Below are 26,107 nucleotides of genomic sequence, written 5' to 3' on the forward strand. Positions count from 1 at the left end.
CAGAGTTCTTAACAACAAGCCATGTTATTCTATTCATCTCTAATTTTCCTCTTTGTTCTTTTGTTACCTATGTTGAAAATACACAAGTTTGTCTTACGAATATTCCTCAACTAACTTTAAGACCCAACCTCAGCAGAGCCAGGTCTGTAGGGAGACTTTTTATATTCCTAACAGTGACGGGTTCCCATTCTGCCTGGTTCCCCTTGGACCATAATCTGCTTTCTCCTCAGGTCTCTGTCCTCCAGGGAGCTTGTGACCACAAGGCCAGCACACAACCCTGTTACCATGCCTGCACAGAGAGATGCGGGGGTCTGCTGAATGAGAAAACCAGGAAGAATCAGCGAGAGCAAAGCTTCCTTTCCATCTCCACTTCCAACACCTGCGCTTATGAAGTTCCTGAGAAGTCAGGAAAAGCCTTCAGAGTGAAGAACTTTAGGAGACAGGCAAATAGGAAGAGGGAAGGAGAGAACAGATTAACAAGGGAAAGTGGATAAAAAAGAAAATGAGATCACAGACAAGGAGAAGAAGGAAGGCAGACAGTGACCACCTTCCTATCTGCAGCTGTGCTGACTTAAAAAGCCTATCCCAAATGTGATTTGAAACCCCAGGAGCCATCTTAACATAAAAATAAAGAGAGAATTAAGACCCTGGGGCATGATTATTTCACTGAGAAAAAAAAAAAAAGATACTGATATTTTCAACAACAACTAACATGTAAAAATGCTTATTTTATCTCCATCTTGTTATACAGGTTAATCACACTTACTGGCCTTGGAATAAATCCATGAACCAATCATGCAAAAAATCAACAAAATATGACCATGCGGAAGGAAAGAAAAGTACGTTGGTGGCAGCAAAGCTCTCCTGTCACTGTGAGGAGACACTGGGAATAGCCTTCTTTCCTTTCTACATCAATGTCGTCCTAGCCTTACCCCAACTCTCTCCTGCACTGACAAAACATTTCACTAGAAAATAGAGTTATGAGAATTATGTTTGTTGTTTGAATATTAAAATCAAAATGCTGCTTAGGTTTTCAAACCATAAAGTGAGTTGCATTTGAAAACACTGATCATAACTTAAAAGGTATTTCAAGGATTTTACCAGCAGAAGGGTAAATGATTAATTTTGGATTAACTGGGAGAATAGAGAGAGTAATCGTTGCATGGTATTTTTAAATATCAAAATAGAGGCAAAAATATAGTCAAACTAAAAGTAGTAAAATACTATGTAGAAAACACAAGCAGTGCATCTTATAATGAATGTCTTACTGTTAATTTAAATCTTTTCTACAAAAGTGAGAGATGCCGTACTTTATATTGTTACAGACGAAACACATTACCATAGCACAAAACCAACTTTTCTATCTATATTTTTTAACCAGAACAACTAGCTGAAACAAATACTTATTTGCTTACATCTGTAGATATGATGGGTGTAATTAATTGTTCAGCTCAAAATGTAATTCCATAGTACTTTTAATGATTTAGGTATACCCAGCTTTAGTTCTCAGAGCAGACTAAAAATAGTGATTTTAATTTATTCCTGCTGCCTACAATTACCCACAACCATGTATTTTTAAATATTTCCAGCCTATAAAAATTACTAATTTTTGCCACTTGTGTTTATCTGCATTTAGACTTTGATTTGGATAAATTAAGCTCTCAAGTGTTCCTTGCTTTATGAAACTCTGCATGTTGTACACTTCAACACAAATAAATGACTTGTACCATTAGAGGTTTAAATAATGTAATGTATTTCATGCTCAGCCTGAAGCTGGATTCCAATGAAGTTGCTAATGCACGTAATGATTAAGTGTAACTCAAATACTAACTGTGTTGTTGAAAACATGACAGGCAATAATTTGGTCTATTATATTCTGCCATTTAATTGCCTAGTACAGACATTCTCTGACACGTTATGAAGCAATGATTTACAATTATTCAAGCTGCAAAGGTCAGAAAGTGACATTATAATCATCTACATAGAGATCCCTCTAATGCACAAAAACTAGGTAATCACACACACACACACACACACACACACACACACCAGTTTAACTGCATTAGTAACTTTCTATTTAAGGTTTCCTAAATCAACTAGAAATAAACATTTCCTAGGCATACCAATGTGCAATTTAAATTTTTCTGAAATCTCATAAACTCAGAAGTAAAATATTTGGAAAATGCTCTTTTCTCTCCTGATTAGGCAAATCATATTCAACTATTTAACTAACTACATATTCATCAATCAAGATTTGACACAAGGAAATCCACTGATATAACATAGCCCCTAATTTACATGTACTGGATTTATGCTTCTGAAAAATGACATACAAACTTAGGTATCATTTCCTGGGTTTACGGAAATCACAGGACTACTGTGAGTCTAATTCTTTAAGATAATTAGTACTGATTTATAACAAGAACCTAACTTGATCAATTTTACCCCATCACCAGTTTTAGGCACTTTCTTTTCCCCATTACACAGACATGATCAATGACATGTGAGTACAACAAATTATCCACAGATGAAGGGCAGCAGGGGGGGGGGGGGGAACAGAAGCACCATTTACAGTAAGAATAAAACAAAGAAATGAGGAAAGGTTTGAATACCAGAATATGAGATTAAGACTGGATAAGCAATCTTATCAGAATGTAAATTTTAAGAAAAAATGGAAAATAAATGTGGCTAGTGGGAGGAAGTAGATGTTATGCTATTACACGCTACAGAAAACAACCGAGATGAAAAATAATGAGTAAAAATCAAAACAATAGAAAAAGGACATATACAACAAAGAGCAGAAAACTAAGGAACAGCGAGGGATAATCCGGAGGAAGAGCAACCCAGAGCCAGGGGAGCCGGCTGCAGAATTAAGTATGTCACTGCATCACTTGTAACTTCCGCCGCTGCCGCCCGTCTACAGTGGGGACCGCCAAAATGAACCAAAGACTAAAAGCCATCAAAATCAGCAAGTGAGACCAACGTAAAGTAGAGCAGTTATCACCAAGCACTGAATTATACTAACAGTCAGAAATCAATGCACATTGTCTTGTTAATTTTGTGTGTTAATTTTGTGTCAATTCAATGCTGAGAATTGATCCTGGGCCTTGTACATGTTAGACAAGAGTTCTACCACTAAGTTATATCCCCAAATCCCACATTCAGAATCACTAAAAAATTAACAAAATGTGTAAAATGACTTTTGGGGGGTAAGATTTTTCACATTCTTTTTTTTTTTTTTTTTTTTTTTTTTTTTGGTTTTTCGAGACAGGGTTTCTCTATGTAGCTTTGCGCCTTTCCTGGAACTCACTTGGTAGCCCAGGCTGGCCTCGAACTCACAGAGATCCGCCTGCGATTTTTCACATTCTTAACAACTAAAAAAGTAATAATAAAGACAGATAGAGGATCGTGAATTTAATTAAAAGATGTGTCTGGCCTATTTTTAACCCAAGAAGTAGCTAAGTAAAATTCTAACTTTGGAGCAGGGCACCTCCAGTGTTTGCTTCTAGACACTGCATTATCACACTGCAGCTGACTTCCATGTCAACTATGCATCAAGAGCTGAGCCTCTAGAATTCTTCTACTCAGACTTAGACGTAAAAAACACTATAAAGATCTACTAGAACTGGAGAGATGGTGCAGGCGTTAAAGAGCACTGGCTGCTCTTGCAGAGGACCTGGATTTGATTCCCATCACCCACATCGTGATGTATAATCATCCACAACTCCAGTTCCAGGGAATCTTCAGCCCTCTCCTAACTTCTTGGGCACCACAGACCAAGAATGTATGTGTTGTACAGACATATATGCAGTCAAAACATTCATATGCATAAAATAAAATAAACCTTTTTTTTTTAAAATACAGCAGCTATACAAGTCAACAAAGAAAACTTTGTTCTTCTGGAACTAAGAGTGAAACAGCTTTACTCTTTATCTGCTTTAAAACATGAAATGTAAAAAAAAAAAAAATGTAAAAAAAAAAAAAAAAAAAAAAACATGAAATGTGCAGCGGTGTTCATAAGGTGAGAAGATCAACCTTGCCTACACAGAATGTCAACCTAAGTCAGAGCCAGACAATGAGAACTAGACTTTAAACTCTTTCAGCTTCTTCTGTCAAGGTAATTACTTATCTTGAAGATTAAAAAAATAATAATAATAACATAAATCCAATTGCAACAATTTTAAAGGCAATTGTTATGCTATGTGGAAGTTGATGTCAGAATTCTAAAACTGTCTTAGTTTAAACTCTAAGCCACACAGTTCTCATTGATCTACAGTCTTCCTACATAAAGACAAGAAAAGTGGCCAAACAATACAAGCAACCACTACAATACATTGAACTTACTTGATAGAACATATCTCTTCCATAAATTTCACCATAAGAAAACTAGAAGGTAGCCATTGGTGCACGCCTTTAATCCCAGCACTCGGGAGGCAGAGCCAGGCGGATCTCTTGTGAGTTCGAGGCCAGCCTGGTCTACAGACCAAGATTCAGGACAGGCATCAAAACTATACAGAGAAACCCTGTCTCAAAAAAGCCAAGAAAAAAAGAAAAGAAAAGACAACTAGAAGGTTACTGCAAAAATTAGTTCAGTTTTATAAAAGTTATTTCAAAATTGTGCCTACCTCAATGTTTTACACAGTATTCAACAGGAATATTTGATAAATAACTACTTATAACCAGATAAGGAAGAGGTCATTAAAACAACTTCAAAAGACTAAGATATTATCTACTGGAGAAAAGAAAACAGTACAGGACCTTCTGCTTGTGACAAAATTATAGAATTAATGTTCCTGAAAGATCACTTTACCTTTTAAAGCATGATTTTGTAAAAGGTAAAATTTATAGCAATTAAAGCTAATGAAGAAATGCAGCATACCCTGCTTATGTTCAGGAACTAATGGGTCCACTGAGCATTTGTGAGATTATTTAGCCATCAGTGATAATGAATTGACACTGTCAGCAATGTTAATGTACCAATATTCTCCAGTGTCAGTAATAAGAACCAGTCCCTGCTTTTTTGTTTTGTTTTCCATTTAAACTTTTATGTTACTCTCCTATACCTAACACATGAGACAAAGATACCCCCAAACTTAACACATGAAATAGAACCAAAGATACCCCCATATCTAACATATGAAACTCAGAACCAAAGATACCCCCATACCTAACACATGAAACTCAGACCCACCAAAGACACCCTTTCCAGAATATTCAGTTCCTAGCTCATTACTGTTCTGTTCGACCTCACTGTTCAATCCTCCTCAGCTCACTGACCTTCAGAGCTTTCGGCTTCCCTTTAAGGCTATCTACCTGCTAAAATTACTGTATGTGTATGTAACTTTTAAACTGAACTTATTTTTAAAAAGAGAACTATATATAATTCCACAGGGGGTGAAGTTTAAAGGCTCCCACCCTATTTTTCAAATCTAAATACTGAAATCTAGAATGTTTTATCCACATAACCTACACGTTGATGCTTTCTGTGGCAAACCTAAGATTCAAAAAATTAATATTTACTTATATCCTGGTGATCAACATATGAACTACTAGTGCAATATTTCCTCTACAGTAAGCAATCAGCTAAGGAAAAGCAGTGTTCAAATTATACATTTAGAGCCAATAAATTATAAAATGTTTCTGACACTATGTATGTAAAATAGGATTCTCTGGAAAAGTTTTTTCTGCTTTCCAATATCTTAGTACCCTAAATTTTAAAAATTAGATTTCAACTAATCAAATGTGTAAAAACTATTTACTTGTTTTTCACAAATGGGGAAGAAACTGCTTACTGCTTCCAAATGCACATTTTCACTGGAGTCAGGATCATCTCCTATAACTCAGACAATAAAAACAGGAAATGAGGTGTCTTTTAAAATCACAAGCCCTATAGAAATTAAAATAAACCACTTGGGACTTGCACAGCTCAACGGAGTAGTAACAGAACTCATTCTCCAACTGCTCACGAGTAGCTTCAGGGCAAAGGTCCATCTTCATTTACTTTAGCTGCAAGTCACTGAACCATCAATTTGGCCAACGAATAAATCAGAGACCATGGTTGATAAAATTGCTTGCAAAGTTATTTGTAAAACTATCTTAAGGGTCAAAAAATGAAACTGTATCCTGGGAAAATGTATTGTCCAATAAAAAGTAGAACTGCTCCTGATTTAAAGGATATTTACATGGTCATGTAAACCTGAAGAGTCTTCTACATAAGCATAATATATGTATACTGCATAATTTAATTGGACCTATGAATTGCAGATTTCTTAAGTTTCATATAAAGTATTTTATATGATGTACTTATTAGTTAATTTCTCTACCATAATAACATTAAAATATATTTTAATAAGTAGAGTACTAAAATCCACCTCTGAATGTCCTATGATACACCATATATGTCATAGCATTTTAAAACCTTTTAACATTTCTGCTAAATTAATTAGTTTTACATTAAGGCACTTCAGTGCTTTCTATTAAATGTAACATACCTGAATGACAATTAAACACTATGAATGACTCTACAAAGAACCATGAATTGAAAAAGGAAACTAGTTTTGAAATCACACGACACAAAAATACATTATACACTGTTTTTACCACATCATCCCTCAAATGATCAGTAACCAGGGATCTGAAATTAAATCTTTTGTTTTTCCTTATAGACTATGTCCAATTGATCCAAAGAGCCATTAATGTGATTAAAATTAAGGCAGTATAGCAGAAGAAGAAAAATACATATGCACTCCTAAAGCTATATTATCTGGGGGGGGGGGGGATTTTTGTCTTTAAATGGAATTTATAGTTCTCTCTGGCAATGTGAATGAACATCCTATAATTTAGTCAATTTACAGATTACAGGTTCAAATTGACCTTGTAGCCCATAAAATTGCTCATCTTCAGCACAGGATTAGGAGTGGGAGAAGAATGTCATAACTGTATTTAAGAAATTTACCATAACAAAGGAAAGGAGGATACGCACGCATAATTTTCGCCACTCTTACTCATATCAGTTTTGAATTCTCAAACAATAGCTATCCCGCACACAGCTCCTGGTTCACACAGCAGAGGTGGCTTCAATTTACTCACCCACAGACGTGACACTTGTACTCCCTCATCCCAAGGTGTCTTTTCACATGGTTTCTGGCATCTCCAAGCTGAGCTGTTGCAAAATGGCATATCTTGCACTTGAATGGTTTTGATCCTGAGTAAATTTAACATAAAATAAGATTTGGGCTTGAATAACATATTACTAATAGACTTTTTAATGGGGAAGGGGAAATAAACTAAATCTTAAGTTAAACCTTCAATCTAATTAAAATTTCATCCCCAAAACAGAATGCATGCATTCATTTATAACTTTCTTGATCCCATAATTTCCTCACCTAGAAGGTTTTAATGTTTTAGTGAATACTGCCAATTCTCAACAACATTTCTAACAAGATTTAAAGTCAAAAGTTGAGTGCCACTAGGCAGCTTAAATGAGCTAAATAATGTTAAAATTTTTCATACAACTGACAAAAATATTTCTTGAAGGTATTCTATTTAAAAATGGAACATTTTAAAAACACAAATACAAACAAGGTCACTGGTATCTATTGAGTGTATTTTTTAGTGCCCATCCAATGTCCTCAGGTTTCTCCAGCTTTGACTTGATTTGCACAAACCACAGTAGTAGAGATGTTCTGCCATTGACCTCAATGAGTTGCTTTCTTTTGCTAACATCTTCACAAACATATGACTGAACAGCACACAACTGCTTCTGGAATCATTTCATTTCTGGGATGAATCAGCAAACCAGAAGTGTCAACATCTTGGTTACTGAGTTCACTAACAAATATTTCAACACGAGAGGCTCAGTAACAACAAGAAAAATGTTTTAATTACTTAATATGGAGCAAGATTAAACTATACTCCAAAACAAGAAAATTAACCCTTTCAGTCAACAGCATCACTTGAGTGGCAGGGAAGGTACCTTCATTAAACAGAAATAACAATCTCTTAAGGAAGAAGATATGCACAAACTGTCTTCCAGTTTCCTTACTACATCCTGAAATAAATGGAAATAAAGACCGCAGCTTAAAACATTGGGCTTCCAGACTTTCCATGTCATGATTAGTAACTATTTTGTGAAATAATTCTTCCAATGTGGTTAGAGTATGAAATCTGTAAATTTCAAAAATTATAAAATAGAAATAAAAAAATTCAATCATCTTCAATAAGTGAACCTTTGTGCAGTCCTGGAAAAATAAAATCCTCCAAGGGGAAAAAAATGTTTGAAACTAGAAGCACTCAAGAAAAATTAGGCTCTTAAAGTTCAACTGAATTCTCAAAAGGTAACTGCAAAAGTGAAGCATTTAATTTTAACTTTCCAACAGAAATTTAAAAAAAGAAAAAGGAAATAAAAGGTAACAGTACTGCATGGCAGACAAGGCTGAGTATTTCACTGTCCATTGACAATGAAGTGGATTTCTTAATACTTCAACACCCACCCCCCCCAGCTGTGGACCGAACCCAGGGCCTTGCGCTTGCACTTTACCACTAAGCTAAATCCCCAACCCCTCAAACTTCCCTGGTTAGAAGTAGATGTAAAATGTATCTAACACTGAATGGTTCTATCTAGTTAAGATTTACATATTTAAATAGCAAAAGCAGGTTGAGAGTTCAGCTTACAGCAATCACATTCTATCGATCATTTTGGAAACTAGTTTATTTAAATAATCCTAATAAAATTAAGCCTATCATGACTTTGAAACATCATGAGTGATAGAATCTGTGGTGGTATTGTGTTCCCCAAAATATTGTGCACCCTAATAAGCTTATCTGGGGTCAGAGGCAGAACAGCCACTAGATACAGAGGCCAGAAAATGGTGGCACACACACCTTTAATCCTAGCACTCCAGAGGTAGAAATCCATCTGGATCTCTGTGAGTTCAAGGCCACATTGGAAACAGCCAGGCATAGTGACACACTCCTTTAATCCCAAGAAGTGAGCTTTTAATCTCAGGGAGTGATGGCAAAAACAGAGACATATATAAGGCGTGAAGACCAGAAACTAGAAGCATTTGGCTGGTTAAGGTTTCAGGCTTCTAGCAACAGTTCAGCTGGGACTCATTCTGGATGAGGACTCAGAGGCTTCCAGTCTGAGAAAACAGGATCAGCTGAGGAATTGGTGAGGTGAGGTGGCTGTGGCTTGTTCTGCTTCTCTGATCTTCCAGCATTCACCCCAATACCTGGCTCCAGGTTTGATTTTATTAATAAGACCTTCTAAGATTCCTGCTACAAGAATCCCATAACAGAACTTTTGAAAGGTTAAGAGGATCAATCCATCTGTTGCTTTAAGTAAAAATGCTTTTCAAGGACAATTTGGAAATTATTAATAAACAATAGTATCAGGACCTCAAATTCCAAGGATAAAACTCCCCCAACATTTATCTGCATGATCTGGAGAAACAGATAAAAAGCCCTGGTGGCTTCACTCAGACAGCCTGAGTTCTGGCCGGCCCTGCTCAGACAGCCCTAAGACCGTCACAGATGGAACAGAAGCAGCTGTGGTTTTAGTCGGCAGCGAGGGAGTCCTTCTCAAAGTCTCAGGGCTGGCCAGTGCAGGGTAGGGACCCCATACAGGCCAGTGCAGGGTAGGGCCCCATACAAATCAGGAATTCCATCAACTGCTCCACCCAGAAAGTCCGGGGGCCTAGGCTCACAGCTAGCATTCAGGATAGGCTGTGTTAGTGTCTCCTTCCTATGTCATTAGCATTCCAGAATCAGATGAGGAAACCCTCTCTGTAAGAGAAGGAAGTCTTTCCTTTTACTTCACTTCCTTAGAGATAATATTTCTTTTTTTACAGTTGCTATACAGTACACATTATGAAATGGATCCAGGCATATGTTTAAAACATAAAACCTGTAAAATCACATATTTCTAAATTTGACTTTCTCTCAGATGTATTTTAGTATTAAAAGTGTCCAGAATTATCTTAAATAAACCTATTCCTTGGAGCAGCTTTATCCTCAGAAGCTTTTTCTTTTATTTTAATTTGGTCTGCAGGATTTTATGAAGGGAGAAAAAAACTAAAGTGGCCCTAACTTTCTGGTACCTGATTATTTATTAAACAAATCCCAAAGACCTGAAAACTCAGTGTGCCCTCAGACCTAAAAGGTCATGCCTCTGCTTCATTCTTACTGCTGTGCATACACATTCAGAGGGAAGGACAGGATCCTTCAAATCTCGGAGAGGGGAGAAGTAATGCAGACGCATGTATATCATGCAATGCTTGCTGCTGACTATAGTCTAAACCCGAAGTGTTTCCTAGGCATCTAAATACTTCATTCATTCATTCGCCCATTCACTTACCCATCCAACAAATTACATTGAATGAAGTATGTGCAGAGGAAGAAGTGAATGAATTCAGTCCCTTCCCACTGTGCTCAGTCTACAGAGTAACTGTCTTAGTGGTCTGCATGGTCTCTAAACTGTTACAGAGTTACAGACACCCAGCACTAACTTGGAACTTTCAGTGAAGTCACACACCATTTTTACCCACATAGGAACATTTTCAAAGGACGTAAGTGACCAGAGTACTATGAACACAAACAGGATGGCTTCCCAATATCTTCATGACATCTTCCATGTCCTGTGACATAAAAGCTTTAGAAGAATACTGCTCAAGAGATAACCCCTGCTCCATGAGCTCTTCATGAAAGAGGGAAGACTCTGCTAATCAAGCTGAGTGCTTCACACCACAAATGCACAAGAACTGAGATGCCTTCTTCCTACAACTCCTGATAACCAAAACTCATTTCTTCAGAATGCTGCTTTTATTATGTTAAGAATAATTAGAACAGGTTACAATAAAACATACAGCAAATTCCAAATATGGAAATGAATTGGAAGAGCAAGCCCTTTTCCAGCTAAGCCCTGTATTACTCCTTCACAGATAAAAGCAAAGTACCAGAAAGTCATCCATTTTAAGATATTCCAAGAAGAAAATAACATGAAATTAAAACCTGAAGACCAACTTCCCCCAAAAAGTGACTTGCAAAACTGACATGATGGGCTGGTACTCCGTACTCAGGAAGGGATGCTCTGCAGTGCTTCAGAGCATTATAAAAATGTGCTTCCTGACAACACCAACAGAAGATCCAAGAAAAAAAAAGTATGCTAACTTTTACTAAATGTTACAATCAATGATGTAACTTATATAAGTAGGGTTACTCTGTCACATATTGATAGTTACCTCACTTTCACATCCACATTAACTTGATTTTAAATGCAATTAATATATATAGTCAAGGAAGACTAATGGACTACATTCTGCACTTAACCTGGTAGACATTTTCAAATGGCACAAGTGACCAGTGCAAACCTATTTTGCATTGTAAACGACTAAATAAATCTTAATGGATTAAGAATGATCAGCTATCAACACACAAGGGAAATTAAGTGCTGAAATGCCTACATTGATTATTTTAAATTATTAGCCTTACTCTGTTCTTGAATTTGTATGCTTTTAGTGAGCTTTAACACATTTACAAGACTTATTGACTATAATTACAAGAGAATTCAAGTAATGGACACATCAATTATAAGCAACATGTCTTGACCAGACAGTTGCATAAAGAATTCTAAAAAGAGCTCCATTAGCATCCTCCTCTTAGTTTTATTCAGCTTTATCTGACTTAAGAGGGCATGTTAAGAAAACACATTTTCCATGCATAAGAACAGCCTGGTATCTACTATCATGTCATTTCAGACTGTGAGAAGCAACAACTGTGGTCCCAACAATGCAAACAAATACGCACTTAAACGTCCTCCGGAAACGGCTCCGCGGCATGCAGCTCGTGGAGAGCAGGTCCACACAGGGCCTGTGGTGTTCATATTTACCTGAACTAATCTCCCGTTACTTTCTTTAAGGGAAATGTTTGATCTATCTTTAATCAACCTCAATTACTAATAATGCTCTATATCTTTCTCCATGTAACCATGAACTAAGTTTCAAAAACTGCAGGAATTTAAAGTATAGATTTAATAATATGCCATTATTTAAAAGTACAATAAAATAAACCTTACCGTTTTAATGAAAATATGTTCATTGAAATGTGAATTTATTATTCAAATCCACTCATAAATTCAACCATGTAGACAGAACTTGTCTAAGCAGAGCACAATGATTTAGAAAAGCTGTCTATTTAAAATAAAGAATGTATGGCAGGGTTACAGAAACACTGCAGTGAATTTTTACATAAATTTACAACAGTGCCTTATGCATTTTTCACCAAATATATATATTTTTAAAAATTTCTCCCCAAACTAAACATTAACATGGAATGTTCAATGTGTCAGAACATAGACCCTAAATCAGGTACTACCTCAGAAAACCAAACTCCAATGCATAGTAAGGAAACCATGTTCACAAACTCTGGTCCTTGAAAGGAGAATCTTACTGCTGGGAGCCACACTTGTAGATACAAACTATCTGTTGATGCATATTTTTAAATTTCTAATATCTTAAGAATTTTATTAAGGGCAAGAGAGATGGCTCAGCAGTTAAGATCACAGGCTTAGAGTCCCAGAAGAGTCCCTCTTCTGGCTTCCATGGGCACTGCATGCATGCGGTACACAGACATACATTCAGGCAAAGCACATAAAGAAATAAAGGTAGAGGGGGAGGAAGGATTGTAGGAGCCAGAGGGGTCAAGAACACCACAAGAAAATGGCCCGCAGAATCAACTAATCTGGGCTCACAGGGGCTCACAGAGACTGAACTGACAATTAGGGAGCCTACATGGGACTGACCTCTGCACATGTTATGGTTGTGTAGCTTGGTGTTCTTGTAGGACTCCTAACAGGTAGGGGGCTCTCTGACTCTTTTGCTTGCTTTTGGTACTTTTCCTCGTCCAGCCTTAATACTAGGGAGATGCCTAGTCTTACTGCAACTTATTATGCCATGTTTGATTGACATACCTAGGAGGCTTGCCCTTTTTCTGAAGGGAAAGGAGGAGGTTGGGGTGAGGAATGGGAGGACAGGACGGAGGGGAAACTGCACTCAAGCTATAATATATGAGAGAAGAAGAAGAAGAAGAAGAAGAAGAAGAAGAAGAAGAAGAAGAAGAAGAAGAAGAAGAAGAAGAAGAAGAAGAAGAAGAAGAAGAAGAAGAAGAAAAGAAAAAAAATTGAGGGCGTGGTGGCACACAACTTTAATTCCAACACTTGGGAAGCAGAAGCAGGAGGATCTATGTGATGTAGAGAACAGCCAAGGCTACATAGTGAGTTTCAGGACAGCCAGGGCTACACAATGAGGCCCTGTCTCAAAACATAAGGATTTTATTAAAGGCTAAAAGCTACTTAATATGCTCTCCAAAACCACAAAGTGTCATTTACTGTAACTTTGGAAAACCAAACAATTAGGACAAAACAAAGAAAAGCAGTAAGACACAGGGGCTTTGCAAAGGCATCAGATGGTGCTTTTGACAAAAGTAAAAGAAATTTGTCCAGTAATCTGCCTTTAGAATCTCTAAGATTAAATTGCCTCTGGAAACGTTAAATGTCGACACTTATTAGACACAAGCAAAGCATCACATAAACATGAAATATTAATTAGGTGGAAGGCCCACAAGCAAATTCAAATGGGGTTCCATACCTGGTTGGGACCCAAAGTCATTCTTTCACACTTTATAGGAAAACACAGGCTTGCCACAAGGGTTACATACCTGTATGAGTCCGAATGTGAGCCAGAAAGGCCATGGAATTGCTACTCCGACACATCTTCCCACAGTACTTGCAGATATTCCCCTGGTTTTCTTCTCTCTCTCGATTGATTTGCTCAGTGTCTTCCACTATGTACTTATTTACCTCCCGTAGCAATTCCTCGTGCTGTCCTTTAATATGCAGAAATAAATTCTGTTCAGAATCAAAGGGCTCTGTACACTTGACACATTTGAAGGTGGCCCCTCCCTCTGGAAGCTCTTCTACACTGGCCTGTTCATTTCTCATATGACCAGCACTAGCCAAATGCTGATGAAGGTTGCTCTCAGTATAGAATGATTTTCCACAAAGTAAACAATGAAAGTGTTTCTCTTTTGTAGGATGCTTCATGGCTATGTGAACATTCAGCCCACTCAGTCCATCTGCTAAGAAACCACAATCATCACATCTGATTCGAGTGGACTCGCCAAAGGAACTGCTTTCAGCTTTCCTCTTCTTCAAGCCTTGGGCACAGTCTTTTAGAGGCAACTCACTAACTTTCACCCCTGTTGCCATCAGACCCTCTTCCGACTGATCTACCAATTCACTATCTTCAGAAGTTTTTATTCTAATTATGGAAGAATCAAACCGGCCAAAACTGTACATGGTTTGCCCTTTATCATCAATACTTATTATAGTTTCATAAACATCATTGCTGTCAACTGTGTCATCAGAAGCTGGGCCATCCTCTTCCAAAACAATTTCAGTGTCATGTTGTGAATTCATCAGAATTTCTTTATTCTCGAGAACAGGATTTGCTTGCACATCTTTCAAATCTTCTGAATTCTGTTCACATCCAGCTTTGTTTTGGCCACCATCATCCAGGTCCAGGTGCTCTCTTGGTATTTTCAGCACAACAGGGGAAGTGGATTCAGGCAGAGGGTCCCCATCTAAGTCTCCGGAGCAGAGGGGCTTGTCGAGGACTGTACCTCCACTGTCATCTGGGCTGCCTCCCTCGTCTTCACAGCGTGCACTTGAGTCACCACCATCATTCAACGGGCCCTGGTTTTTCTTTGCTGCCTCACAATCCGCAGCAGAGATTCCTGGATTTTCATTCTGAAGACAGCCTGGGGAGCCATGGTTAGAGGGCGTATTACGGGACACTACCTCTCCAGGTTTCATATTTTTGTCCTTAACAAGGGACTGTTCCAAGGTCTCACAAAAGGAATGATCTTCCTCAGTCACAATTTCCACTGAGTCAGGAGCACAGAGCACCTTAGACATCTCTATATTAGTATTCTCATCTAAAATAGAACCATCTGCAGCATTTCTAGATTTGAGAGTACCAGATGATTGGTCTGGTTTTATTTTAAATTCCTCAGGGTTTTGTGAATGTTCCTCCTCAGGTATAAGGATGCTTTTGGCCACTTCTGAAGAAGCTGCTTCCACATTAGAAGAGTTGAGGTAAGACTGCCTTTTCATTTTATGCTTCTCTGTTGCAGCATGCCTAGTCATTTCTCTTCGAGTTACTGCATAGTAATCACAGGCCATGCAATAAAACTCAAACTCTTTGGTATGCTTCCTTTTCACATGTAGCTCTAGAGAAGCAGCAGAATGAGCACTAAACTCACAGTGCAGACATTTATTGTCACTTGAACTTGCAACATCTCTCTGAGAGCATGCATCATTCTGTAGAAGGTCCTCTGTCTCTAGAGATATCTGTCCCTTTTTATCAGAGAGGCGACTGCTAACTTCTCTATCTACAGAATGAAATACATTTTCACCTTCAATTTCTACTGCATTTCCACAATTGACCACTGGCTTATCTAAAGTAGATGTATCCGACTCAGTGGACTTGTTAGCCTGTTCATCGGAAACAGCCACTGCTAGAGGGGTGTTCTTTTTACATGCTTCAAGATTGCCTCCTTCTGGGCCAATAATTATATCTGAACTTTGTTTCCCATTTGCTTCTATTTCTACCCGTCCTTTATGTTTCTTGGTGGCACAATGACGTTCCATGTCTCCTTTAGTTACAGTGTAATACTTACATACTCTGCACAAATAACTGTACTGGTGACTGTGTTTACGCCTGATGTGCACAGTCAAATTTGTAATACTAGAGGCCAAAAGTCCACAGTGTGAACAAGTCCGTGAAATGCTGCCTTTGGGCCTCCCTCTCTTTGGAGTAGTGGCTAAGGCTAATTCATCATCTTTGGTGATGACACCAGACTGTGGCAGTTCCTTAGGAGTTAGCAAGCTCTGCTCACGATAGGAATGCTCCTGTAATCGCACACCAGCATGGCCTTCGGCCCTTGCACTTCCAGAAACACTAGACTCCTCTTTTTTATCATTTGCACCTATGCACACCCTTTCAATGCACTCTTCAAAACTTAAACCAATATTATTTTTCTTAGCATTTTCAAGATGTTTGCTTCTTTTAATGTGCTTCTCCATTCCCTCTTTGCTCAATGAATACAGATTACATGCTTTACAAAGAAAGTGATAGTCTTGCCCATGCCGAAGCTTTATGTGTCTTGTGAGGACAGTGGAAGACCTTGTTTTATAAAAGCACTTCTTACACTGAAACTGAGGCTTACTTGAATGCCTTGCTTCACTTCCATGGCCTGCCCTCGACTCAGCAAGAACCCCCTTAGCTGCTTTCCCTGATTCTTCTCTAGAATCGTCCATGTTTTCTGATTCTAAAGTACTTAAAGGTAAAACAGAATCACTGCTCAATGATGAAGCCGTCTTTGGTTGAACCACTGGGCTGTTATGCATCTCAGTTGCTCTGTGTTCTTCCACATCTTTCTCAGACAAGAACAGATTACAAGAGGTGCAAAAAAAGCCCATGCTGTGCTTTTCCTTCATGTGGTCTCTAAGACTCATTTCATTCAAGGAAATAAAGGAACAACACTGACAGCTGAGGACAGGAGCCATGTGCTGATGCTGATTACTGTGCAAGTGTTCCTCTAAGTCTTTCCTTGACGGACTAGAAAAGTTACAAGTCCGACAGTAAAACTGCATCTCTCTTGCACGGCACCTTTTCTCATGAATGTCCAAGTCTGTCTTATCTGCATTTATATGACCACACCCTGTACAGGTACACAGGACCTGGCGATCAGAAGCTGGCTTGACTGGCAGGGAGCCCAGCTGTGTGGAGCCCGAAAGACAGGAAGCTGTCTTGTCCTGTATCACTTCTGGGTTGTCTGAGGTAGTCACACACAGACTTTGGACATCCTTGCTCATTTGTTCCATCATTGGCTGCACATCATTCGTTTTCATTTGTGTCCTAAAGTGTTTCATATACATCCTCTGAGTTTCATTTGTACCCCTTTTATTAATTCCTAGAAGATTAAATCTTTTCTTTGCCTGGCCCTTTAAAGTAAAAGTGCCACTTCGTCTTCGAAAGCTATTACCCAACATTAGGAGATTTCGCTCAGACCTTGGCCTCGAGGTGGTGCTGATACTAATATGTGCTATCTGGAGAGTATTTTTGATGGATTCTGATTTACCTAAAAGACCCTCTGAGCTCACTAAGCCCCCTAGCTGTTTGTTCTGATTTTCAGGATTTTGAGCTACACCAAAAGTAGTAACATTTTCCTCAACAATTTCTTCTTTCCCTGATGAGGAATTCCTAGATGGCACCATTTCGACAAGCAGCTCACTACTGCCACCACTATGTTCAGAAAGGGCTCCTCTGCAGTCTTTGAATTTGTTCCCAGGATTCTGCAGTCCTTTTGAATCCCTATTCCTTCCTATTGGTTTAGAAGCTTTTGGTTTTGTTCTAACATTCTTTGTTCCCATGGCACAGGCTTTTTTAGGAAAGGGTTGTTTTGTTAAGATTTGTACAAATCCTCCACGAGCAGCAAGATTCTGACGCCGAAGGTGTGTTTTGCCAAGGTAATGTGCATTCAACAGGTCTTCTTCAGCACACTGGAAGCCACAGAGATCACAGGAAAAGACTTTCTGTGGCCCGTGAGTATGTTTCACATGCATGTGAGGAGATGAGCTGCTCTCTGCTCTGTGGCTACAGTGGCAGCAGGCACATCCCTTCTCCTGTTCCCCATGACATTCCACATGCTTTTCCAAAGCTGAGCAAGAGGAAAATGAATGGCCACACATGCTGCACTTTAGGACTGTCTCTGCATTTCCAAAGCTACAACTAACACTCATTTCTTCTGGAGCAAAAGGGGTGTGTCTTTCTGGAACAAGAGAAACCATTTCCTGAGCAGGTTTTCTCACTGAATCTGCTTTCAAAGGAAGGGTATCCAACGTGCTAAAATCACAAGATGGAGGAAAGACACTAGGAAGGGCTCTGCCTCCATCTGAGTGGTTGGTTGAAAAGGTCTCCTTCCCTGCTTCAGTCGAATGGACACTAGCTTCCACAGTGTCCAACCCACAGGTGCCCTGCTCTCCCGTCTCAAGGGGCTCCACTGCCTCTATTCTCATCCGTTTGGAAGCAAGTTCACTTCTGTCTTCCTCCACAGCAACACTGTCCGAGCTGGATGATTCTGAAAAAGGCCTTTTGCTTGTAAAATTCTCAGAGGCATTTGCTATCCCGTCAGATATGGGCCCACAACTAGCAGCATGGGATGAAACACTTTTCTTGTCTGTTGCTTCCTCATCCTCATCATTTTCATGTTTATTCTCAGAATCCATTCTTAATAAAGTTCTGGTGATGTTTCTTCTGTCAAAGTTGAATTTAACTAAAATTTATAATCTGTGAAATAAACAAATATGGCATTAAAGCTTTGAACATAAAAGAAAATGCAAACCTCTAAGTCTGAACCTAAGCAAGAAAAACATCATGAAATTAAACTCAATGAAGTTTCTTCTGTACTTGACCAAACTTGACCACATGTATAAAGTTCTTTTTGCAAAAGTGGCAGTCTTGCCGCATGTAGTGGTTCAAACCTGTAATCCTCTGAGGCTGGAACAGGATGACTGCCTTATGATCAAGGTCAATCAAGGTTACACAGTGACTACCAGGCCAAGCCCGGCTACAGAGTGAGCTTCTCAAAAAAATAAATAAATAAATAAAAAACATGTGATCAAACCTGAGGACCACTGTGACTCACAAACCTGTGGACCACCGTGACTCCCAAAGCAATACTACACATCTCTGTTGATGAGAAAAGGATACTCCCCAACAGCTTCCAAACTCCTCACATTTTAAGTCTGTCAAACACTAGATTTCAGGTGACTCCTTTTTACACAGAGAAGCCTTTCTTTCAAATTATATTGTGGTGGATTCCCATTCTACAAAACAGATGTGAACAGAACCAGTGACAGGTCTGGAGGACTTGCCTTCTGTGTAACCTCTAACAGGCACTAAATGCTGGTCCAAAAGCAACTACTTTGTCCCTTGTCCCTAAAGCAAAAGCCTTACGGTGACTGTTCTCAGCAGACCTCAATTAACACCGTATATTCTCATCACAGATCGCCACCACTCATGCTAAATCTTTTGCCAATGAAAAGCTACTCCTCCTCCAGGTGTGCATCAACTTCCTATCTCACAGTTTTGTGTTGTCTGAAGGTCAATGGCAAAGGTAAATGTCAGTGGTACAAAATTAATGGAGTAAGTTTTTTGGAGGGAGGGGAATTACCCTGAATAGAATGCCTTAAAAGTCAATATTATTGATTTTATTTTTCATTATGATAGTTAATTAAATTTACACATATCGTTTTCCATTTATTTTATACTATGATTGAAATTTTTAGCCAAATGTGATTTTATTTGAAGTTAATAAAAGTCATTAACAAATAATGACATTTTAAACTATTTAGCTACTTTTTCCATAAATTACAAATAAAAATGAAGCCTGTTACTTAAAAGTGGAGAACAAAAAATAATATGTAAGGCATGGAATCAAATATATAAATGATAGAAAAAAATCAGACTTTTCTCAAAATTAAAAACTTCCAAGGACACTATGCTATAAAGGTCACCAATTAGAATTGAAAAAAGAACCCTTGGAACAGGACTTTGTTTTGTTTTGTTTTTTTATTACATATCTGATAAGGCATTTGCTCCTAGACTATTCAAAAAACCATTACAGTAATTTTAAAATGAAGAAAAATATCTGATTATAAATTCCCCCGTAGGAAATACAAAAATGGCCAAGAGCACATGAAATAAAAAAGTAAATAAATAAAAATAAAAACCCGTACATCAAGCCAGGCGGTGGTGGTGCACGCCTATAATCCCAGCACTTGGGGGGCAGAGGCAGGTGGATCTCTGTGAGTTCAAGGCCAGCCTGGTCTACAGAGCTAGTCCAGGACAGGCTCCAAAGCTACATAGAAACCCTGTCTCAAAGGAAAAAAAAAAAAAAAAAAAAAAAACGTACATCACTAATCATTAGAGAAGTGCAGTCATGTCACAATAGGATTCTGCTTTCTAGCTACCAGAATAAATGCAAATGAAAAATCAAATCAGAGCAGAGCACAGTCAAATGAGCCCACAAGTGGCATGAGGGAGACCAAGGCAGGACAGGCACCTGAGTCACACTGCAGTCAAGCCAGTCTGAGCAGAACTTTGTTTAAAGAAAAAAAAAGGGGAGGGGGGAGGAGAAAGGGAGGGAGGGGAGGGGAGGGGAAGAGGAAAGAAAGGGAAGGGGAGGAGGAGGGGAAGGGGAAAGAGAAGGGAAGGGAGGGGGAGGGGAGTGAGAAGGGAAGAGAAGGGAAGGGAGAAAAAAAGTGGAATCACAACAAATGTTAGTGAGGCTATGGAGCAACCGAACCTTCCTGCGGCTAATAGGAGTTGAAGAAAAAGAAAGCAGCTCAGGTATTCAGAGGATGCCTCCCAGATATCATTATTAAGATACAAGCTCCAGAGCAAGCAGAATGGTTCAGCAGTTAAAAGCACTTAGCCCCCAAGTCTGAGTGCTTAAGTTCAATTCACCCTGCAAAGCTATCCCTCTGATCTCCAGAGGCTATGACACACATGTGCACACACACACACAAGTACTGTTAAAAATTGGGGGATGAGAGAAGACAGAGCTCTGGAGTTGGGGATACAGTTTAGTGGTACTGTTCACTTGGATTGCAAAAGACACTAGACTCAATCCCTAGTACTGTCAAAAGAAATGTATATAAGACACAGAGAGAGCTCTGTCCCTAAGTTCCCTAAAGATGTCTCCTGCATGCCCCTTTGCAGTCCATTCCCAGAAGCATACCACCTCACTCCTCGTCACACCATACCACATACCCAACCACAGTTTAGAATTCTTCCACAGTGAATTGACAAGTCTGTTCTAGAAGTTCCTTTAAGAAGACTCATATAACAAGGACTGGGGGGAAGAGGGGTCCGGCTGCAGCTCAGCAAGGTGTTTTTGGTTGCACATGTCAGTACAATATCCCACTGAACTGTTGAGTATGATAAACTACATAGATACAACAGAACTCTGCTGATGGACATCTGAGCTATTTCTTTTTGTTGCTATTATGATAAAAATGCTATGAGTATTCTTATAAGTCTTTTCATAAATATGTTTTTCATTTCTTTTAAGTAAATACCTAGGGCAGATCTAACTTTATGAGAAACTGCTTCACTGATTTTCAAAGCAGTTGTACTATTCTAAACTGCCACCTGCCATGCAGGATCCCAAGAGTATATGTCCATTTTTTAAATTTTAGTCATACTAGTGGATGTATATGCTTTTAATCTGCATTCCCTTGAAGACAGTGATGGTTTATGTGCTTTGTTGGCCTTTTGCTCATTTCTTACCTTGGTTCTTTGTTTTCTTTATTGAGTTGTAGAAGTTGCACATGGATCCCAAATATGAAATCCTGTCAGATATGTTTTATAATGCTTTTTCCTTTTTCATTTTATTAATGATATTTTGTATAAAAAGCTTTAAACTTTAATGAAACCAATGCCCTTCCTATTCCTCTTATGGTAATTTGTGTATGTGATTATTTTCTGTTTCTCCATGCTTGAATATAAACCATGGTTTATTTTATTCATCCACATATCCTAAGGGCCTACAACATTTCCAGGCACTTACATAGCACTAAAATAAATAAATGTTGGCCAGGCCTAGTGACGCACACCTTTGATCCTAGTGCTTTAAAGGCAGAGGCAGGCAGACCTCTTGAGTTCAAGGCCAAACTGGCCTACATAGTGAATTCCAGGACAGTCAGAGCTATGGAATGAGATCTTGTCTAAGATAGTGACACAGAGTCACTGTATCATTCCATCAACTCTTTCACTTGTTTATAGAACAAATCAATGTTTAACTTTATTAGAAAAAAAAAAAACTACTAGCCAGGCGGTGGTGGCGCACGCCTTTAATCCCAGCACTTGGGAGGCAGAGGCAGGTGAATCTCTGTGAGTTCGAGGCCAACCTGGTCTACAAAGTGAGTTCCAAGACAGGCTCCAAAAGCTACACAGAAAAACTCTGTCTTGAAAAACCAAAAAAAGAAAGAAAAAAGAAAACGAAAAGAAACTACTTGATGGGCTGGAGAGATGGATCAGATGTTAAGAGCACTGACTGCTCTTCCAGAGGTCCGGAGTTCAATTCCCAGCAACCACATGGTGGCTCACAACCATCTGTAATGAGATCTGGCACCCTCTTCTGTATACATAATAAATAAATAAATCTTAAAAAAAAAAAAAAAGAAGAAGAAGAAACTACTTGACTCTTTGAACTGCTCTGCACGGCCACCAATCATGTATAATAACTCTGGCAGATCCACATGTTTCCCGAGAGACAATGTCAGTCTTGTCTACATTTAAAGAATGCAATAAAGGTTCAGTTTTAAAATCTAAAGGGGTTGGGGAGGCAGTTCACTGGGTAAAGTCCTTGTTCACAGCATGAGGATTCAAGTCCAAATCCCAAAACACAGAGAAAAGCCAGGCATGTATAACCCAACTCCTGCAGGGGGGGGCGGGCCCTGGCCAGTCAGTCTTGCCAACATGAGGTGCTCCAGGTTCAATGAGAGATTGTCTCAAAATAAGGTGGACAGTAACAGAAGACACCTGACGCTAACCTCTGACCTCCACAGGTGCACACCTGGGTGAGCACACCTACAATATACAAACATAGACCCATACATAAACAAAAAGTTTACTACTTAGTCTAAAACAACATGAGCTGTGTTCTGTTCAATACTGAGCTGCTTCTACAAGCACTGCCATCGAAAGCAGATTACATTGCTGTGGGCAGCAGCAGGAGCCCTTTCAGCAGTGCTCCAAAGAACACACGTGCATGTGTTGAGTGCATATTCTGTTGCAAGAACACTTACACACACACACACACACACACACACACACAAAGTGTCTACCATATGAAACTATCCCATGCTGACACAATTCATTATCTACTGGAAAATATTCTACTAGAATGTACCTGATGTATATAAAACTACATGATTGTGCACATATAATTAAGATAATGAGCAAGAATCAGACACCCAAGAAGAACATTCAAACTAATTGAATAGTTTGTCTAAGTCTTTGAAGAAACTAAATCTGCGTGGGTTTTTGGTTTGTTGCTGTCATTTTGGGTTTGGTTTGTTCTGTTTATTGATTTGAATTTGGCTTGGGTGCTGGTGCTTTGCTGAGAAAGTAGGTAGAAATAGTTAAACACCTCAAGAGGAAGCAGGATTGGGCAAATGCAAGGAGCATGAAGCACAGCTCTGGACAGGCCAGCTTTCCACCACAGGTTTACAAAACAGGCAGCTGATCAGCCATCCCAGCCACCATTTCTAAAAACACTGATCAGCTCTGGAGCCAGACGATATCTAGAGACAGGAAGAGATCACATAAAGTCTAGAATGGAAACAGAGAGTGAGCAAGAGTAAGGAGTAGTTTGAATAAGTACTTTAACTCGATGTAAAAGGGATTCAACGGAAATGAGTTTATGCTAATATAGGCTTTAAAAATTCATTAGAAAGGTTATTAGAACAAGTATCATATTCCCAGTGGAGATGGGAACAAGATCATCTTTTTTCTTGAAAGATTCAAAAATCACCTGAACATAACAGTTAAAAGGGCTCATTTTTTCTGAAGCGGATTTCATTCATTCACACAACAAACACTAAAAGCTTACCAAGTATTTGGAGCACCCTAATCTCCCATACCAAAGTAAAACAGGGCATAATCTCATTCCAGACAGACTGCCATTTGCAACACAGTAAAATAAAATAAAATGAGTCTCAGAATGCTTCCCTCAGCAGAGTTTCAAGGCTGAAAAGCCAGTGGGTACGTATATTCAGACAGCGGCAGTGGGCCAGAGACATGGCTTAGTGGACGCCTGCTGCCAAGCAGACATGATGACCTGAGTTCAATCCCTGGAACCAAGTTGTTCTCTGATCTCCACATGTGTACCACACATAGCATGCACATGCCCAAGTAAAATAGATAAATAATTTTTTAAAAAAACAGCACCATGTATTACTAAACCCAACCTTCCTCAAGCCTCTTGCTTCCTAGACCAAGTCATCAATCACGATCCACACGTAGCCTCACTGAGTCCCAAAGATTTCCAAACACAAAGAAAATTCTGGCTACAGGGCTGAGTGTGACTTAGTGATAGAGCACTTGCCTAGCATGTGCAAGGTTCTGAGCCCAATGACACAGGCACACACACACACACACACACACACACACACACACACAGACACACACACACACCAGCTTTAAGCAGTTGTTTCTGGATGTGAAAATAAGTTATTTATAACTTTTTTGATTATTTTCATCTTACCTATAGTTACTAATAAAGTAAATTTCATCTAGAAACTGTCAAAAATAAAGTCTCTAAGTTATTTCTCATGCTTTAAAGGGGAAAATACCTGAAAAAAGAAGCATGCTTTTTGAGAACAAGAATAAAACACATCAATAGCAGCCTTCTGATGACACCTGGTGGCCACTTCTCCCGGAAGGCTCTTCCAGTGATGTGGAGGAGGCATTTCAGGAAGCAGGCTTTCAACTGCTCACTGCACTAGATGCAGAGAACCTGACGCCTTGCAACATCCTCGCTAGTCTTGTTCATTCAATCCCAATCCTAGTCTCCATTTCTCCGTGTGCCTTCTGTCTTCTCTATGGGCTATCATGAAGACAGCTGAGTCTTCCACTTCCAAGGAGTCACTCACTCACACAGAGACATGCAGGCTGCATGAACCCATCTTCTTCCCACCCTCGTCCTACTCCCTTACCCTCAGCCTTCCTGAAAGGCACAAGCACAAAAGGCTCCAACAGTCTCATAACCTCTCCCTTTGAGAAATTCACAACAAGGCAAGCACCAGAAGTTATAATCCTACACAGAAGGGACTCTTTCCTCCTGAAACACTAGGCCACACCACATAGCTAAGAGCTGCAATAGCAACAGCTGAGTAAGAGAAGACATGAAAGTATCTCTCAACCTGCCATTTATTTCAAACCGGACTCCCTGCTGAACCTTTATCACGATAGTGTTACCTACCCTAATTTAAGTCCACTCCTAGAGTCTGTCTATGAAAGATATCTACTACTGATGGGCAGAATCTTGGGGAACTAAGGGTGCTGTACCTAGCCCTCCCAGCCAGGCCTCTCCTATCAGAAATATCAATTTGAAAGAGAGGTCACAGAATACAGTCCCTGATTCTACAAGGAAAAAGAGTACTCTTCCAGAAAAATCCTTGCAATTGTAAGTTAAATAAATAATTCAGACAAGAATATATTTAACACACTAAAATGTATTCACTAGATAACACTAGAGGCAATGTTCCACAAATGGACATACAATAAAGTCTGGTTTATTCACACAGGACTAGCTCTTGAATATTTGAGTTGCTGCAACTCCACCTCCTCTCTGTCCCATGAGACTACAATGCATTTCCTCAGTTTAATACATCCTATTCTCTCTGATGGTTTTTAATGAATCTACAACCGTCACTACTTCAAAGACTTAGCTGCTGCCTCTTCAGAATGGTGTGAACCTAGTGAACTGCATCCAAGAAACCAGAAGGGTCAGTGTGTGTGCCACTGGGACTCTCGGTCCCAAAGCACCCATGCTTCCCATCTGCCTTCCCAAGGACCATGACTTCTGGGAACACCAACAGGATATAGCAAGAATACCTGTGCAGCCTGTGGGGTAGCCCCCAGGCAAAGATGTAAGGCTTCTTCTCCAGAGCCAGTGAAAAACTGAGGGCTCCCTTCAATTGCCAAGGAATGAGCCACTGTGGTAGACCATCTACCCTGAGTCGTTAGTCCTTCGGATGACAACTCCTAAAATCACACTGCAGCCACAGGACAGATCTGAAACCAGACTACCCAGCTAAGCTCACTCCCAAATACTCAAGCCACAGGAAAAGCAGGATAGTAAATGCTTTAGGCCACTACATTTGTGATGTCTTGGTTATTGGGCAACAGACAACTAACATAAGGCCCTTCTCTCAGCCGGACAGTGGTGGCGCACGCCTTTAATCTCAGCACTCAGG

The 26,107-nt window shown here is 39.2% G+C and overlaps 1 protein-coding gene across 1 annotated transcript in view; it reads right to left on the reverse strand.

Annotated features, from left to right (window-relative positions):
- The window catches only part of Znf407 (zinc finger protein 407), a 422,868-nt gene that overhangs the window by 379,474 nt on the left and 17,287 nt on the right, over window positions 1-26,107 (reverse strand). The window contains exons 2-3 of the mRNA XM_028873874.2: window positions 13,714-18,407; window positions 7,090-7,204 (exon numbers count right to left, since the gene is read on the reverse strand). Coding sequence (XP_028729707.1) covers window positions 7,090-7,204; window positions 13,714-18,346 — 4,748 coding nt within the window. The 5' untranslated portion in view covers window positions 18,347-18,407. The remainder of the gene's footprint in view (window positions 1-7,089; window positions 7,205-13,713; window positions 18,408-26,107) is intronic.

This window comes from Peromyscus leucopus, chromosome 19 (assembly GCF_004664715.2).
Source record: "Peromyscus leucopus breed LL Stock chromosome 19, UCI_PerLeu_2.1, whole genome shotgun sequence".
In the NCBI taxonomy this organism is placed as follows: Eukaryota; Metazoa; Chordata; class Mammalia; order Rodentia; family Cricetidae; genus Peromyscus; species Peromyscus leucopus.